Source organism: Sorex fumeus, unplaced genomic scaffold (assembly GCF_029834395.1).
Source record: "Sorex fumeus unplaced genomic scaffold, SorFum_2.1 ptg000265l, whole genome shotgun sequence".
Taxonomy (NCBI): domain Eukaryota; kingdom Metazoa; phylum Chordata; class Mammalia; order Eulipotyphla; family Soricidae; genus Sorex; species Sorex fumeus.
Genome location: NW_026606322.1, coordinates 34,519,329 through 34,533,669, shown reverse-complemented (window position 1 = coordinate 34,533,669; position 14,341 = coordinate 34,519,329). Strand labels below are relative to the sequence as shown.

Here is a 14,341-nt window from a genome sequence, read left to right as displayed (position 1 = left end):
CTCTGTGCTCAGGAATCACTCCTGGCAGGCTTGGGGGACCATATGTGATGCCAGGGATTGAACCTGGGTCAGTCATATGCAAGACTTGCACCCACTCTCTCTGGCCCCTAAACAATTCCTGAAAGAAATATAGTCTGAACTTTTGAGTCACTGATGTAACATTCAGTATTTTAAATATGGTGACTTAACCACTCAGTTTCTTTAGAACTCTTAGATGCTCTTCTGAGAAGTGCGGGATACTCAGGTGTTACTCCTTAGATGTTTAGGTAACAAGGGAATTCTCATTTTTTTACTCAGGAACTTAAATACAACCTGGGCCATTGTTTTTTTTTTTCATTACCAAACTCCTCAGACATCTGCAATACACCTACAGAATAATTCTGGCCCCTTGTCTGCTTTTGCTAATAAAGTTTTATTAGAACATTGCCATGCCACTCACTTACGTTTCATCTGTGATTATCTTTCTGCTACAGCAGCACAGTAAGACAGAGATGGTTTCATGTACAAAGATGGAAATATTTACTATTCAGTGCTTTACAGAAAAGACTGCAAACCACTGATGTGTATTATCCCATGAGACAAATTCATTGATCGCTAAAGCTACCATCAAATCCTTTCTTTATAGCCATCACATGATTTTTTTTTACAATAAAATTCTATTTCAAAGGATTTCAGGAAGCTGTCTTCTGATTCAGGATCTGCTGTGACCTTCCTGGCAATTCATCCTCACTTCCCCCCCAAAAAAGACACGCGCACATTCAAAAAGTGTTCTTTTATTATTTCTAGTAGCATATATTGTATAAATACTCTATTTTTATATGCTCTTTTACAAAAGCGATAACTTAAAAGTTTTATCATTAGAAAGAAATGTATAAAAATAAATATGTTATCATAGGCATTTATTACAAACTATAGTCCTTCTCAGAAGGAAGACACAAACCGGTACTTACGAAGTACATAACAATCTATAGTAACACAGTTTACTATCTACATAATGGAAAGTCGTATTCTCTTGTGGTAGAAGAGCTGGACAGACATTCGCCAGGATATGACTGTCGGGCAGATGCTGGGGAAGGGCCAGGTCCCCTGAGGAACCCCGCCAACCTCCAGCCAAGTGATCTCCCTGACCCCTGACACCAGGGACTCAGCCCCACACCCGCCAATCTGGTGCTGGCATGACACCCCTCTCATGGGAGCTTACCCTCTGGAGACACCCATTGTCGGTTGACACCCATGTCCCTAAGGAGGCTTCCAGAAGGAGGAAAGAACAGGTCAGAAGTACAGAGCACACTCCACGTTGGGTTTTTCCTGATACACCCCTGTTCTTCTACGTGGAGACTGAATACCCTTTGACAACTACGTGGCACTGATCCCATGTCAAAAATGAACTCACAAGGACACAAGCCCGGCCCCATCAGGCAAAGCTGGAAGCATGGGACGTGCCCATGCCCTCCTCTCATGCTGGAGAATCCTGAGTTCTGTGGAAGGTGGGATGACACCTTCTCTGAAACCACAGCGGCCAGTCACCAACCTATGTGTGCTCCTCCCCCTCTCCATGGTTAGTGAGGTAAAGTAAGCCCAAGATTAAAAATCTCCTCTGCTTTTCATCATTTCCCAACCCCCAGGATATAAAATTATTAAAAAAAAATTTAATTGGTACCAGGAAACAGGGATAATAGCAATTACTTAATTCCTATTTTTTTTCAACTTGTCATAGATGTAACAAAAGAAAGAATAATAATGCCCCGGGCATGGGGGTGGGGGGGCTTATCACGCTATATCATTGCTCAGAGAGTAATAATCCCCATTGCCTACCCTACCGGCTGGGTAACTGGCAGGATGTCTTGATGTTCTTACTTCTTTCCAAGCTATCGCCATACTCCCATACTCAGCCCTACCCCCACCCCTCGCCAACACAGCTCGGGTGATCACTGACTGGGCCCTTGGGGTTCACTGGGTCCCCTAAAGTCTGGTTGAGTTCAGTGCTTCGGCCCTTCCACGCCCACCGCCGTCCCGCAAAAGCAGCCTAACTGCACTCGGCCAAGGTACAGAAGTCTATGTAATGTTTGGGTTTCTTCAAAGGGTCACAACTGTCGGGGGACAGTACGGCCCCGTCGTGGGACAGACACTTGAGGGTTTTCTTCTTGTAACCCTTCCCACAAGTCTTGGAGCACGGCGACCAGTCGCCCAGCTGCCAACGCGGGCAAGGCACATCAGCACAAGGCCGCGTGCTGGCGGGTTTCACCTCCTTGGCACATTCGGAAGCTGGCTGCCCGTTCAGGTCTCGGCACTCCACCAGTCTCCGTTGCCAGCCCAGACCACAGGACTTGGAACACTCGCCCCACTCTTCGATGACCCATTCGGAGAAAGTGGGGATGGCGTTGAAGGACTCCTTCTTCTTCTTCACGAAATAGGTGTACTTAATCTTCGGCCGTAGGGCGTTGCCCACGGTGAGGACCTGGATGGTGAGGGGTTCCTTGAGCGGGCTGAAGCTGCGGATTCTTTCCAGTGCCGCCGAGGAGCCGCTGTATCTCAACACGCTCCCTTTGTACGTAATGTCTTGCTCCAGCGTGGACAAGGTGAAGTCGCCGTTCAGGATGTAGGTGCCATCCGCGGCTCTGATGGCCAGGTAGCTCCCGTTGTTTCTGGATCCCCGCTGATTCCGCTGTTTCACCTCAATATTCGTGGCTCCAGTTGGAATGGTGACGATGTCGTGGTAGCCGGGTCTGCAGGCAAGAGAAAGAGTCAGAATCATTTCTCACTCACGGGCTCGTGAGAAGACTTAGCTTGAGCTCTTGATGATTGTCTAGAATGGGACTTTTTTTAAGCTTTTTTTTTTTTGGTGGGGGGGTAACAACCAACAATGCTAATTACCCCTGGCTCTGCACTCAGAAATTATTCCTGGTGGTGCTTGGGAGACCATATAGGATGCTGGGGATCGAACCCGGGTCGGTCGCTGGCAAAGCAAATGCCCTACATGCTGTGCTATCACTCCAGCCCCTACAATGGGACTTTTTTCAACCAAAAGTCATTTCACTGACTCTGTCTTTAAGAAATAATGGTATTGGAGCACTTACTTGGCACTGGTAACGGAGCCTGATATTTTCTTGCATGTGGATCCATTTCCTCCACAAATACCGCATTTGTCAAACTTCTTCTTGGAGTCAATGATGCGGTCACAACCAGCTTTGACACATTGTCCTTGCACGCACACTGAGGTGGAATCTGGACTGCATGGAGTACCATCTACCACCTGGAAGAAAGGGTCCCAGACTTGATGTCACATACTCTCAAGACCGAGAGGAAGTAGCAATCCCTAGGAAAGTCTCCTTGTTCATGGTCTCTGCTTTCCTGCCATAATTAAAACAACTACTCGAAGGGCAGCATACACTTCTGTCACTTTGATGTCCTTTCCATACAATGTTGTAATAATTTGGAAAACAAAATGAGCACTTGAAAAAAGTGTGACCTCTTACTTTTAGTTAAGACCAATGAAAGTGGAGCATTGTGTCAACTTGTTCTACCTCTCCAGAAAAGAACAGTATAAAGTGATTTATAAAGCTATAAATCACTTTTTGCATCCATAGCTGGGGAATGTTTTTATAGAAGAAGGTGTTAATGACACATGATAAACTCAAGCCAATTCAATGTCTTTTCTGAGCTCGGAAACAAATGTATCCCCTTCAGCAAAGCAATGCTGTCTGGATTTTAATACATGTTTCCAAACATCAGGAAGTATCAATGCTCACACTTCTGTTTTAATAGGTCCCTTGGGGCCTGTTTCCCCATAATACATTCTTCAGATCATGCCTAATCTAGTTTCCAAAGTCACTTTTGGTTGCCATATTAACATAATTGATCGATATGTACAATTATGCAATATCTGCAATCTTAATAACAGGCAACTCTAAGAGTCCAGTGAGCTAGATTCATGTTACACTTCAGGCACCAGACTCAAAGCAGGTGGTGGCCACGGTTATCTGGGAGGAAAGGGGCTCGCAGCGGAAATGAAACCCACACACAAAGGAACTGCACCAGCGGTTTCCAGAACAGGGAGCAGAGAACGGCTGACAGTGAGGAAAAAACGCTGAGTGTGAAACGGGCAACTACCTTGGGCTGCAAGACGAAGAAGTAGCCAATGCCTTTGGCCTGACAGATCAACTTGCATCTGTCCTTTGGGGAGACGCCGGCATATTTGGGGGTCCACTCCACCGGTGGGCCACTCCCGAAAGATGCTTTGGAGAACTCATTGTGTGCCTCGCACTGCTCTTCTCTAAAGGTTTTTCCTGGGGAGAGAGGGCGGGATGATGTGTTCAGTGCCGGGTCCTTCACTGCCCAAAGCTGGCCCCAGCTCCCTGCCCCTCTCCCCGTGGCGCCCCACTCACCATCATTGTCTGGGCACTCCTCGATGTTGCAGGATCTGTAGCGCATGCGCTTGCCTTCACAGTACTTGCCTCCGTTCTTTGGGATTGGGTTGTCACACTCCCGCACTGTATACTGCACTCCGCCCCCACAGGTTCTGGAACAATCTCCCCAGGGCCCCCATGGTCCCCAACTTCCATGCACCGGAGTCTACAATGGAGACACAAAATCAGGAGCATGAGAATTCTCTGATGAAGCTTTCTAGGAAATAAAGGAGAAAAATCTGGGACAAAAAGGGACAAAGAATCCATGGTAACAATCATCTCTCAGGTTGTTGCCAAAGGATCCAGATGGAGATGCAGATTATGTTGGTACCCAGTCTTTTCAGCACCCCTTGGTCCTCTGCAATTCTCAAAATGGAAAAGTGTGTGTGCGCGCATGCTGCCAGGGAGGAAATCTCACCTCGAAATGCTTCTTGTCGGTCTTGTTCACACACTTGCCATTGAGGCACCATTTCCAGTCTCCGCAGCTGGTGCCGTCTGCCCAAGGGAAGTGTTTGGTTTGGCATACCAGCAACCCCCCGGAGGTGCCCGTGCACCAGAGTGTCGTGCACATGCTGTCTGCATCCGGGCAGTGCTTGGATTCGTCCCCAAACGTGAACTGGCATTGGCGGTTGGCATCATACAAGGTCCCAGGGAGATCTGAGGGGAGCTGTATGGGGCTCTGGGGCTTGTCCATCAAACATTCACCTGCCATGAAAAATGCCAGACAGTATTAATGAATAGCAGATGAAAGCATGCAGAGCAGTTTCAGAAAACATTTGAGTGTACATATGTATGTGTATAATGTATGCATGTGTGTATATATATACACACGTATGTATGCATAGTATTATATATATGTTTAAGAACTATACATATATATTTCAATGCAATTTGAAAACTACAGAACTAAAGGGAAACAAGTTAGATTCAGATGAAGGTACTCCTCCTTACTGGCGTATCTGGGTGTTCACAAAGATGGAAAAAAATTGTTCTGCTCAAAAACTGAACAAAAAATCAGAGAGGGCCTGAAGTGATAACAGAGCAGGGAAGGCATTTGTCTTGCAGACAGCAAATCTGGGTTTGATCCCCAGAACCCCATAGGGTTCCATGAGCCCCACCAGGAGCGATTCCTGAGTCCAGAGTCAGGATTAAGCCCTGAGCACCACAGGATGTAGGCCCCAAACAAAATACACATATTAATAAAAGCGCTTTGGGTGCCACTCAAACAGATACAATCTGAAAATGACTGAGTATAACATGGAAATAATTTTGAAAATGTGAAAAGAAGAAGTCAGGGAGAACAGTGGGTATCAAGACACTGCTTTATGGAGAAGGGCCATATGCAAGCATCACCAGAGCATCTTACCATGACCATTATCCAGAAAGGAAGTGATCATCGAGGCGCTACAAGGAGACCAAGGCTGGCTCCGGTCCAGATTGGAAAGCATCGAGGCCATCATGTGGGAATCCTGAGTGACACCGTTAAAGCTGGCGCACTGCTTGGCATCATCATGTGGCATGTTAAACACGTGACCTAAGAAGCAATACAAAATCCACATTAAATGACAGGTCCTCAGCAGCATCACTTTATTTGCCCTACCGGGAACACATTTGTCTCAAAGTGATTGCTCGAAAGAAAGAAATGGATTTGGAAAGCATGTCTGCTTATAAAGGCCATGAAACAGGAACATTTCTCAATATCCACAAATCCTGTAACCTTTTTTGGGGGGAGATGGGGAGAATATGGTCTTCTAAGCTCAGGGGCCTTGGAGTATCTCCCCTTGATTAGCAAATTGGTGCTAAGGTTTCAGAAGTGGTGCTGGGGACCACCAGGGTCATTGCAGGTAGTGCCGGGAGGGTGGGGACTGCAGGGTCAGACCCATTGGTACTCATAGGTCGTTAAGGTCATCTTGGTGGTGACTTGGGGACCAAGCAATACTGGGGATCAACCAAGGTTGATCACATGCAAGGCTTACCCGCTCCAGCCCCTGATCCTATTCTTTCTAACTATGACGACCATATTTACAATAGTAGAAAAATATTTTCTGCCTTCCCTAGAAATTTCAGCAATTTCCTAAAACAACAAGAAAATCTGCAGGTTCTCCCTAAATGAATATCATCAGCTTGCATTAACGCATCGGGTTTGACAGTCTGAAAAAATCTTACCTAATTCATGGGCTGTGGTGAAGGCAGCCTGTAAGCCGTCATCTTCGATAACAGAGCAGCTGCGACTGGGGTCACACACGGTGCCCACATCAGCCATGCCGAGGGTATCGCATGTTTGGGCCCCGCACAGATCCTGCAAGGAGCAGAGAAATGTTCGAATCTTAGAAGAAAGAAGATGGTGCACGCAGGCCAATGAAAAACACAGAGGCTACATCATGGACAAAACGCTCTCGCCCAAGGGACATTAGGGTGGCTGGTCCTGCTCTCACCTGTCTGGTGAAAAGAATGGCCGTGTCATAGTGCTCCGGATCCCTGTCGCTGGGCGGGTTGTGCTGTTTCTGCCAGTTGCAAAAGTTGCGCAGCGTGAGGGCAGCGTTGGAAGTCACTTCCGGTCCTTTCTGTTCTTCGTAGATGACCAGGATCTTCACCACCACCAGGCTGACGGAATTCCGGATGCTGGGGTGTTTGTACAACCTGGCTGCCACTGAGAATAAGGTGAGCAGGTAGTGCTTCAGGCCACTGCCATGGAACTCAGCCATCGACTGGTCGGCCACCAGCATGGTTTCCACATAGCGGGGACTGGACACAAATCGCTTCTTTCGTATGCTTCCAGTTCCTGCAAGGAAACAAGAAGAATATACTCAGGGAGGGGCCAATGTAACTTTATCTTCCCAAAGCATCTAAGGAAAAAAAACGTAACAAATAGATTTACTCTAGCTATCTGGAGCGATAGCGAAAACATCTGCATCTCTTTTCATTTCCCAGGAAATTAAAAAAAATCTATTTGGGGGCTGATGTGGTAGTACAGAGGGGATGGCATTTGTACGCTGCCAACGCGGGTTCTATCCTCGGCATCCCATATGGTCCTCCGAGCACTGTCAGGAGTAATTCCTGACTGCAGATCTAGGAGTAATCCCTGAACATGGCCGGGTGTGACCCAAAAAGCCAAGGGGGGGAAAAAAAAGAGAGAGAGAAAAAAATTTCCTATTTTGCTTTTTTAAAGTACCCCGTGCCCCTTCGGAAGGAGTAGATTAAAAATAAAAATAAATAAATAAATAAAATAAAAAGCTGGGTGTCTTTTCTCCTAAACTCTGCAAACCCAACTGGGCCCTCTGCACAAACGACCCGGCTGTAGTAAAAACTTGGATTGTGGGGAGCTCAGGCAGCACCGCCTGAGTCACGCTTTTGCAGGCCAGGCGCTCAATTCCTGAATGAGATCATGGGACTCCACGTGGAAGGCCCAGGGCGGGGCTGGGGCCCCCGCCAAGGGGCGGGGCGGCTGCAATCCCAGCCCCAGCCGCCAATTTCTCTCATTCCTGGGGTCCCGTGGGGGAGAAGGGGGGGGGAAGCAGGCGCAGCTCCCGCCAAATCCGGGCCCCAGGGCCACCCACTCCGTCCCGCAGCCAGTTGTGAACCTTTCCTTCTCCCTTCCCCTCCAGAAATCAGTTCCCAGCCTGGGCCACCGCTGACTTTTTTTTTTTTTTCAGTAAAAAAGAAGCGCAAACTCTGCAAACGGGACGGTGGGTGTTTAAGAGCAAGAAAGATCGAAAAGGTGCAGGAGCCCCCGGGAAGGAACGATGGGGACATTCACTGCAAAGGAGGTGGGGGGGGGGGGGCAGGGAGCTGTGCAGACGCGCACGGGCCTCGGGGAGGAAAGCCGAGGAGGAAGCCCGGCGGTGACTAAGGTCCAGCCGCGAGGGGGAGCGCGGGCCGGGAGCCGGGTGGGAGGCGCGCGGTAAGGGGCGGGGCGGCCGAGCGGGGCAGGGACCTCCCAGGCAGGTTCCGCAGAGGGGGCCCCCAGCCGCCGGCCCGTCCCGGGTCAGCCTAGACGAGTGGTGGGGGGCGTGGGGGTGGGAGAGGTGGAGAGGGACCGAGGTCAGAGAGCGTAACCGCCGCCGTCTAGGCTCGACGTGCGGAGCTCACCGCCGCTCCCAGCGCCTCCACTCCCCAACCCCCCACCTAGTCCGCCCAACTCTGCAGAGGAGAGGGGAAGAGGGGGGTGTGGGGGGGGATGGAGGAATCCCAAAACTCCGAGCGAAATCACCACCCAGCTCAAGAATGCAGGCGCAATCAAGGCAACTCGGAAACGAAGCGGAGGTTTCGAAAAGAGTCAAGACGCACAAACTCTCACTCTCCAAAAAGCAAAGAAACGGTGCAAGCAAGGCGTGTGTGGGGGAGGAAAGGGGGAGGGGGGTGACCAAGCCTCCCTTAGTCTTAGTCAGCAGAAAATCGTTCCTGTGCACTCCGGGTCATTCATTAGAAGGGCAGCGTACAAAGCTGCACGCTAGAGGGATCTGCTAAGATCACCGAATCTCCAAGCGCGTCTCTCGGCGCCCGGGACACTCGGTGCCATTCCCGTGGCACGCAGACCGCTGGCAGAGAGAGAGAGAGAGAGAGAGAGAGAGAGAGAGAGAGAGAGAGAGAGAGAGAGAGAGAGAGAGAGAGAGAGAGAGAGAGCTGGACTGAACGACAGTCCACTCTTCGGCGGCTGGTACCTGTGGCGTGGCCGGCGCGCGGGGGTGCCCCATCCCGCGGCGACCACGGAGAGTCGGGGGCGTCGCCCTGCGGCCCGGCGCCTCCCGCGGGCTGGGTGTCTTCGTCCACGACCCCGCACTTGGCGCCCCCGCCTCCCCGCCGCTTCCGCCGCAGGAGATGAAACTGGGGCGGCTGCGGGGCCTCGTCCCCGGCGGTGGTGGTGGTGGCGGCGGCGGCGGCCAGGCGCACGGTGGCGGCGGCGGGCGCGGGCTGGATGAAGAACTCCTCGCCCTGCAGGTAGAAGGCGCCGCGCACGCCCTGACACAGGCTCAGTGCCGCCGCCGAGTCCGGGTCGCCGTTCACGGTGCCCGAGTAGAAGCAGTGCGCCAGGTCACCGGCGAGGTCGGGGTCGGACGCGGCGGGCCCGGGGGTGCGCCCCACGGTTTGCAGCGTAAAGCGGGGGGCCAGGAAGCCGCGATCGGGCTGCAGCTCCAGGCGCAGCTCGCGGCCAAAGGCGTCCAGGCGGAGTCGCGTGGTCCCCGGCGCGGGGACTCGCTCGAGCGTCGGCAGCACCAGCTCCTCCTCCTCCTCGGCGGGGCGTCCGTGCACTCCGGACCCCGGCAGGAGCGCGGCGGCCGCCGCCAGCAGCAGCAGCAGCCGCTCGGGTGCAGGGCGCGAGCCGCGCTGCCACCCAGCCCGCTCAGCCGTGCCCGTGTCGCCGCTGCCGCCGCCGCCGCCGCCGCCCGGCGTGAGCCTTCGGGGAGCCCCGGGGGCTGTGCTCTGCACCCGAGCCCGGGGAGGCATGGAGCCGCCGCTGCGCACCGAGCTAGGGAGGAGGGTCGGTCGGCTATTGTTCGGGAGCTGAGCCCTGGCACCTCTCGGGATCGCCCAAGGTCTTAGCAATTGCTCTGCGGCGGGGCCAACGTTGGCAGCGCGGGACGCGGCGCGGGCTCCCGGAGGCCCTCGGAAGGGCGCGCCGGCGGGGCTAGCGGAGGGCGGGAAGGGCTGCCTCCAGCGCGGAGCACCCCGGCGGGCCGGCTGCTGCGGGGGGACTAGAACCGCCCTCTGGAGGAGCTGCTGGGGCGGGGAGCCACGGGGCGAGGCGAGAATCCGCGCCGGCCCGTCCCTCTTCGGCCACTGCCTGGCCCGCGCTGCGGCTCGCCCTGCGCACGGCTCCGGGTCGGCTCGGCCCCGACAGCGCGCCCAGGGCTTGCAGAGGGACGAGGCCTGGAGGCGCTTTCCAGCGAGTGCAAGGACCGAGGAACCAGGGCCGCCTTTTTATAGCCACCTCCCTTACCCCCCCTACCCCCACCCCATCCCTCCTCCCGGGCGGCCGCCTATCCCGCCCCGAGACGCCGCCCCCTACGCTCGCGCTGAGGGCCCGGGCGAGGGTGGAGGGAAGAGGGGGCGGCCCCGGGGCTGGCCCGGGCCCAAGGACTCGTCAATCTGGGGGCGGAAAACGCAGGAGGGGCGTTGTGACCGGCACTTGGTACGTCCGGACCTGCTGCAGGGGAGAAAGTTCTCTCCTTTCACCGCGCCACCCCGCCCCACCCCAGCCCACCGCCCGTCGGCTTCCCCGACCACCCTCGCTTCCCGCCACCCGGAGCGCGTGCGCTGGACGGCCGCAGGGTGGAGAGGCGAGTCCCCTGCTCCAAGATTCACTGTCCTCCAGCTGTCCCCGTGTGCCGCCTTCCTCCCTCCCTCCCCTCGCCACCCCCACGGCCCCCTCCCCTCCCGTCCGGGACCAGAGCCAGGGCTGCCCTTTCTAGAAAAAATACCCCAGCTCCCCCTGCTCCCTAGCTGGCCGCGCGGGCCGGTTGGCTGCAGCGTGGATTTCTTCGCTGCAACTGTTCTCGGGGTGGGGGGTCGGGGGAAAGCTCGGTGCTTGGTGTGCAGGGGCCTCGGGAGACACTGTCCAAGCTCGGGCGTGGACCCACGGACCTGGCCACCACCTCTGCTGGCACGATCGGCTTCCCCGCCCCCACCCAGTGTTCGAGCCCGGTCTGGGGGCGATTTGGGTTCACACTTCCGGAATAGGTAATCTGGAACGCGGGTCAATTTCCGAAGCGCCGAGGGGGAGGGAATTGCGCTTTCCCTCCTACCTCGGAGAAATAACCCTCTTCCTCCAGGGCCGCCTTCTTGCACCTAACAGCAGCTGCAGGACATAGGGCAGGCTGGCGGAAATGTCCAGGAACGCCCCCCTGCATCCCCAGATCCGGAGCCCCGAGAGATGGGCTGGGGCTAGAGGGTGGATTCCCCTTCCCCCTCTCCTACCCTTCTTTTTCCCCGGGGAAGGGAAAAGGACTTCATCAGTTCGTTTCTAAAGCGGAGTTTGCCCCCCCCCCCCCCTACTTCCTAGGCTCCGGTGCAGAAGCGCGGCGGCAATTCCCTCCAGCGGGAGGGAGGGGCTCCAGGACCCAGAGGAAGGAAAAGTTTCCTCGTGCGGAAAGTCACCGGGACAATAGTGAGCGCGACCGCCCAGATCCCGGGGCGCCAGGGCGCACCAACACTTCCCTCCGCTCCCCAGCTCGGGGCCTTGCAGCTCTCGCTCCTGGGTCCCCTCCCCAACTTTTGAATCTCTTGGGGGGGGCCCATCCACTCCTCCCCGACCCCCTACCCCCCGCCACACACACACACACACACACACACACACACACACACACACACACACACACGGCATGGGGTCCAGGCCCGCAGCGTCTACATCTGCTCTCCCGCGCGTCCTCTTTCTCAGGGTCTGGTTCCAAATATTCTCTTGCTAGCGACTGCCCCGCCCCCCCAGCCCTGCACTGTCTGCGGGAAAAGAAAACAAAACAAAAGCAAGCGCTTTGCTTTGCACGCACGAGAACGGTGAGAAAGTATGGCACAGCAGCGAAAATAGCACCCCCCCCCCCCCGGTACGTCCCGTCCTGCAAAGGCTTTAGGGTGCACCTGGTCCTCCCCTCTCCAGGAAAGGATGGTTTCTGGAGTCCCGGGGTCCCTGTGAGCATCACAGCTGAGCGAGTCCACGCGGGATAGTTTCCAGTTTAAGAGCAGTTTCCAGTTTGGGATCTCACTGACAAGCTATTCCTCGCTGTTCTATCACTTTTCCAAAGTTTTAGCATCTCTATATGGTGTTTGCAGGGATCTGTCTACCTCATTCTCCCTCCTCATTCCATTTCCTCCATCAAACTTAACGGGAACCAGCACACAGTGAGAGACCCCATGCATTCCTACTTTTTTTTTTTTAACAATATTTCCCTCTTCAATTTTGAAGGGGCTCTGAGTAAGTGGGGAAGCTCACTTAGCGTCCCACTTTGCTTCCCAAACATTCCTACTTAGCAGTTTGGTTTCCAGACTTTTTTTTTTTCTTCGATTACTGTGGTTTCTAGTCCGGTCTCCTGTGTTTTAGCTAGGGGGATAAGGTTTGATACAGAGATCATTTGGGAGGAAGATAACGACGTGGCACCAGGAAAACATGATTTGGAAGCCATCGATACAATTTCGAACTTCCTGCTTAAATGAGGACTCTGAAAACAAATGCTGTTCAACAGCTGGATCTGGGGCTGGCTGGAGATTTCATATACTTGAACTGGGCTGGGAAATAATCAACTTAACAGATCATTAAGAAAACATAGGAGTCCCTAGGACCGAGATTGGATGAATAATCTGGAAAACAAGCAGAGTATGTGGCTATCTGGAGGTGGAGTGGGGGTGGGGAGAAACCACGTACTACTTTTTAATTAGGTCAACTTTCCTACATAACTTTAGGATTTTAAATGCATTAACTGGAGATTGGCCTTTATTTCTTGTCCGTGTATTTCTTATTGGAAGTTGCTTTAATTGAAGTCATACATTTCTCATCTTGAATGGCTTCACATTTATTTTAACTTTTGCATATTTCATGTTGTGTATCCTCTTAGCGCTGAAAAAAACAGCTAAAGACAAGAGGATGGCCAGTAACATGACTTTTTTTTAAATTCACTTGGGTTTTTCTCCAAATTTCTGTTCTTTTGCATAATGATTCCAATCTGTTGTGCACCTGTAGTTCTGGGAAATGATTCTCTTATAATCACTTCAGCAGAAGTCTGGATGGAGGAGTTGCCAATTACTAAACTTGAAAAGTTCTATGCTCAGAAGAACATTTAATCGACTTAAAAAAAAACCCATCACATTTAGGATATTGCGGTATTATGCAAATATGAAGTTGTGACATATAAAAATAATTATTAGCATCACTATGAATTAAAAACATCTTATGCGAGAAATAAGAATGAAGCACCAAAGATAGATGGCACAGGGAACCTTCAACGTGGGGTCATTGGAAATTACACACTCAATGTTATAGAACATCAACTCTTTGATTTGAAGGTGCACCAAAAAGACACACTGTACAGATCCCATTTCTGACTCTTTCCATAATATATATGTTCATATCAGCACAAATCTGGGTATGTCTTGAGTTATAGATTACAAAGAGAAAAATTAAATTTGTGGAAATGATCTAACAGGAGTTAAAATATTTGATTTTAAAGTTTATTAAGATGAACAGTTGAGTCTTTTAAAAGTTTTAAGCAGAACTGGCCATGTAGCTCAGTGGAAAAGTGCTTTCCTCTTATGTGTGAGACCATGGATTTGATCTCCAGCAACACACACACACACACATACACACACACACACACACACACTTCATCTATTAAAAATGAAAGGAATGTCAACTTTCACATATGCCTTCATGGTAAAGACACAGTATTGCACATCCTCAAGAAGTCTTAAGCGAACTAAGTATTCACAAGTAGCTAGGAAATGAAGGAATCTGGTAAAATACACAAGCTATTAGCATTATTTCATTGTAAACACCGTTTAAAGAACTGATTCCTGTACGTATTTAAAAAGCACGTCATGTTCTTTATGCACGTCTTCATACCATAGGCATTACCAGTTACAAGTGGGAAAGCTGTTTATCATTACTGTTGTTTGTTCGGTACATGTGGTCTAAAAGACAAGACAAGCGGATATTTTACTTGATCTTATATTGAGAAAATAAAAAACATCTATTTTAAGCAAGTAGAACCCAGAAATATAGTAAATACTAAAAACAGAAAAATCATTGTAAATTACATTAGGAATGAAAAGTACTATGGCCTCAATGTCACGCATTCTCAAAAACTGGAAAGAATCCTCACGGAAGGAAGAGTCTGTCTAGTACTCTTCCTTTTTTGACAGAGATTTTAGCCAAAATATCTCTGATTAGTCTTTTATTAGGTAAAAGTGTTTTTTAAAATTCCACCTTAAAAGATCCGTAACATCTAGGA

General features: G+C 51.6%; 1 protein-coding gene across 1 annotated transcript; it reads right to left on the bottom strand.

The window, feature by feature from the left end:
* Positions 1 to 757: 757 nt before the first annotated feature.
* Positions 758 to 10,285, bottom strand: ADAMTS1 (ADAM metallopeptidase with thrombospondin type 1 motif 1). Its single transcript, XM_056109393.1, has 9 exons — positions 9,068 to 10,285; positions 6,842 to 7,188; positions 6,573 to 6,705; positions 5,773 to 5,940; positions 4,825 to 5,111; positions 4,386 to 4,572; positions 4,111 to 4,286; positions 3,078 to 3,253; positions 758 to 2,726 (listed from the first exon to the last, which is right to left on the bottom strand). The coding sequence occupies exons 1-9, from the start codon at positions 9,849 to 9,851 to the stop codon at positions 2,027 to 2,029; spliced, it is 2,958 nt and encodes a 985-aa protein (XP_055965368.1). The 5' UTR covers positions 9,852 to 10,285; the 3' UTR covers positions 758 to 2,026.
* Positions 10,286 to 14,341: the final 4,056 nt, after the last annotated feature.

What these genes read in the sequence shown, in the direction of transcription:
- ADAMTS1 (XM_056109393.1), bottom strand. Translation starts at nt 9,851, where the DNA reads ATGCCTCCCCGGGCTCGGGTGCAGAGCACAGCCCCCGGGGCTCCCCGA. An exon ending in GGAGTGCCCAGACAATGATG is followed by an intron (nt 4,287 to 4,385) that starts GTGAGTGGGGCG and finishes CTCTCTCCCCAG; the next exon opens with GAAAAACCTTTAGAGAAGAG. An exon ending in TCTTCGTCTTGCAGCCCAAG is followed by an intron (nt 3,254 to 4,110) that starts GTAGTTGCCCGT and finishes CCTTTCTTCCAG; the next exon opens with GTGGTAGATGGTACTCCATG.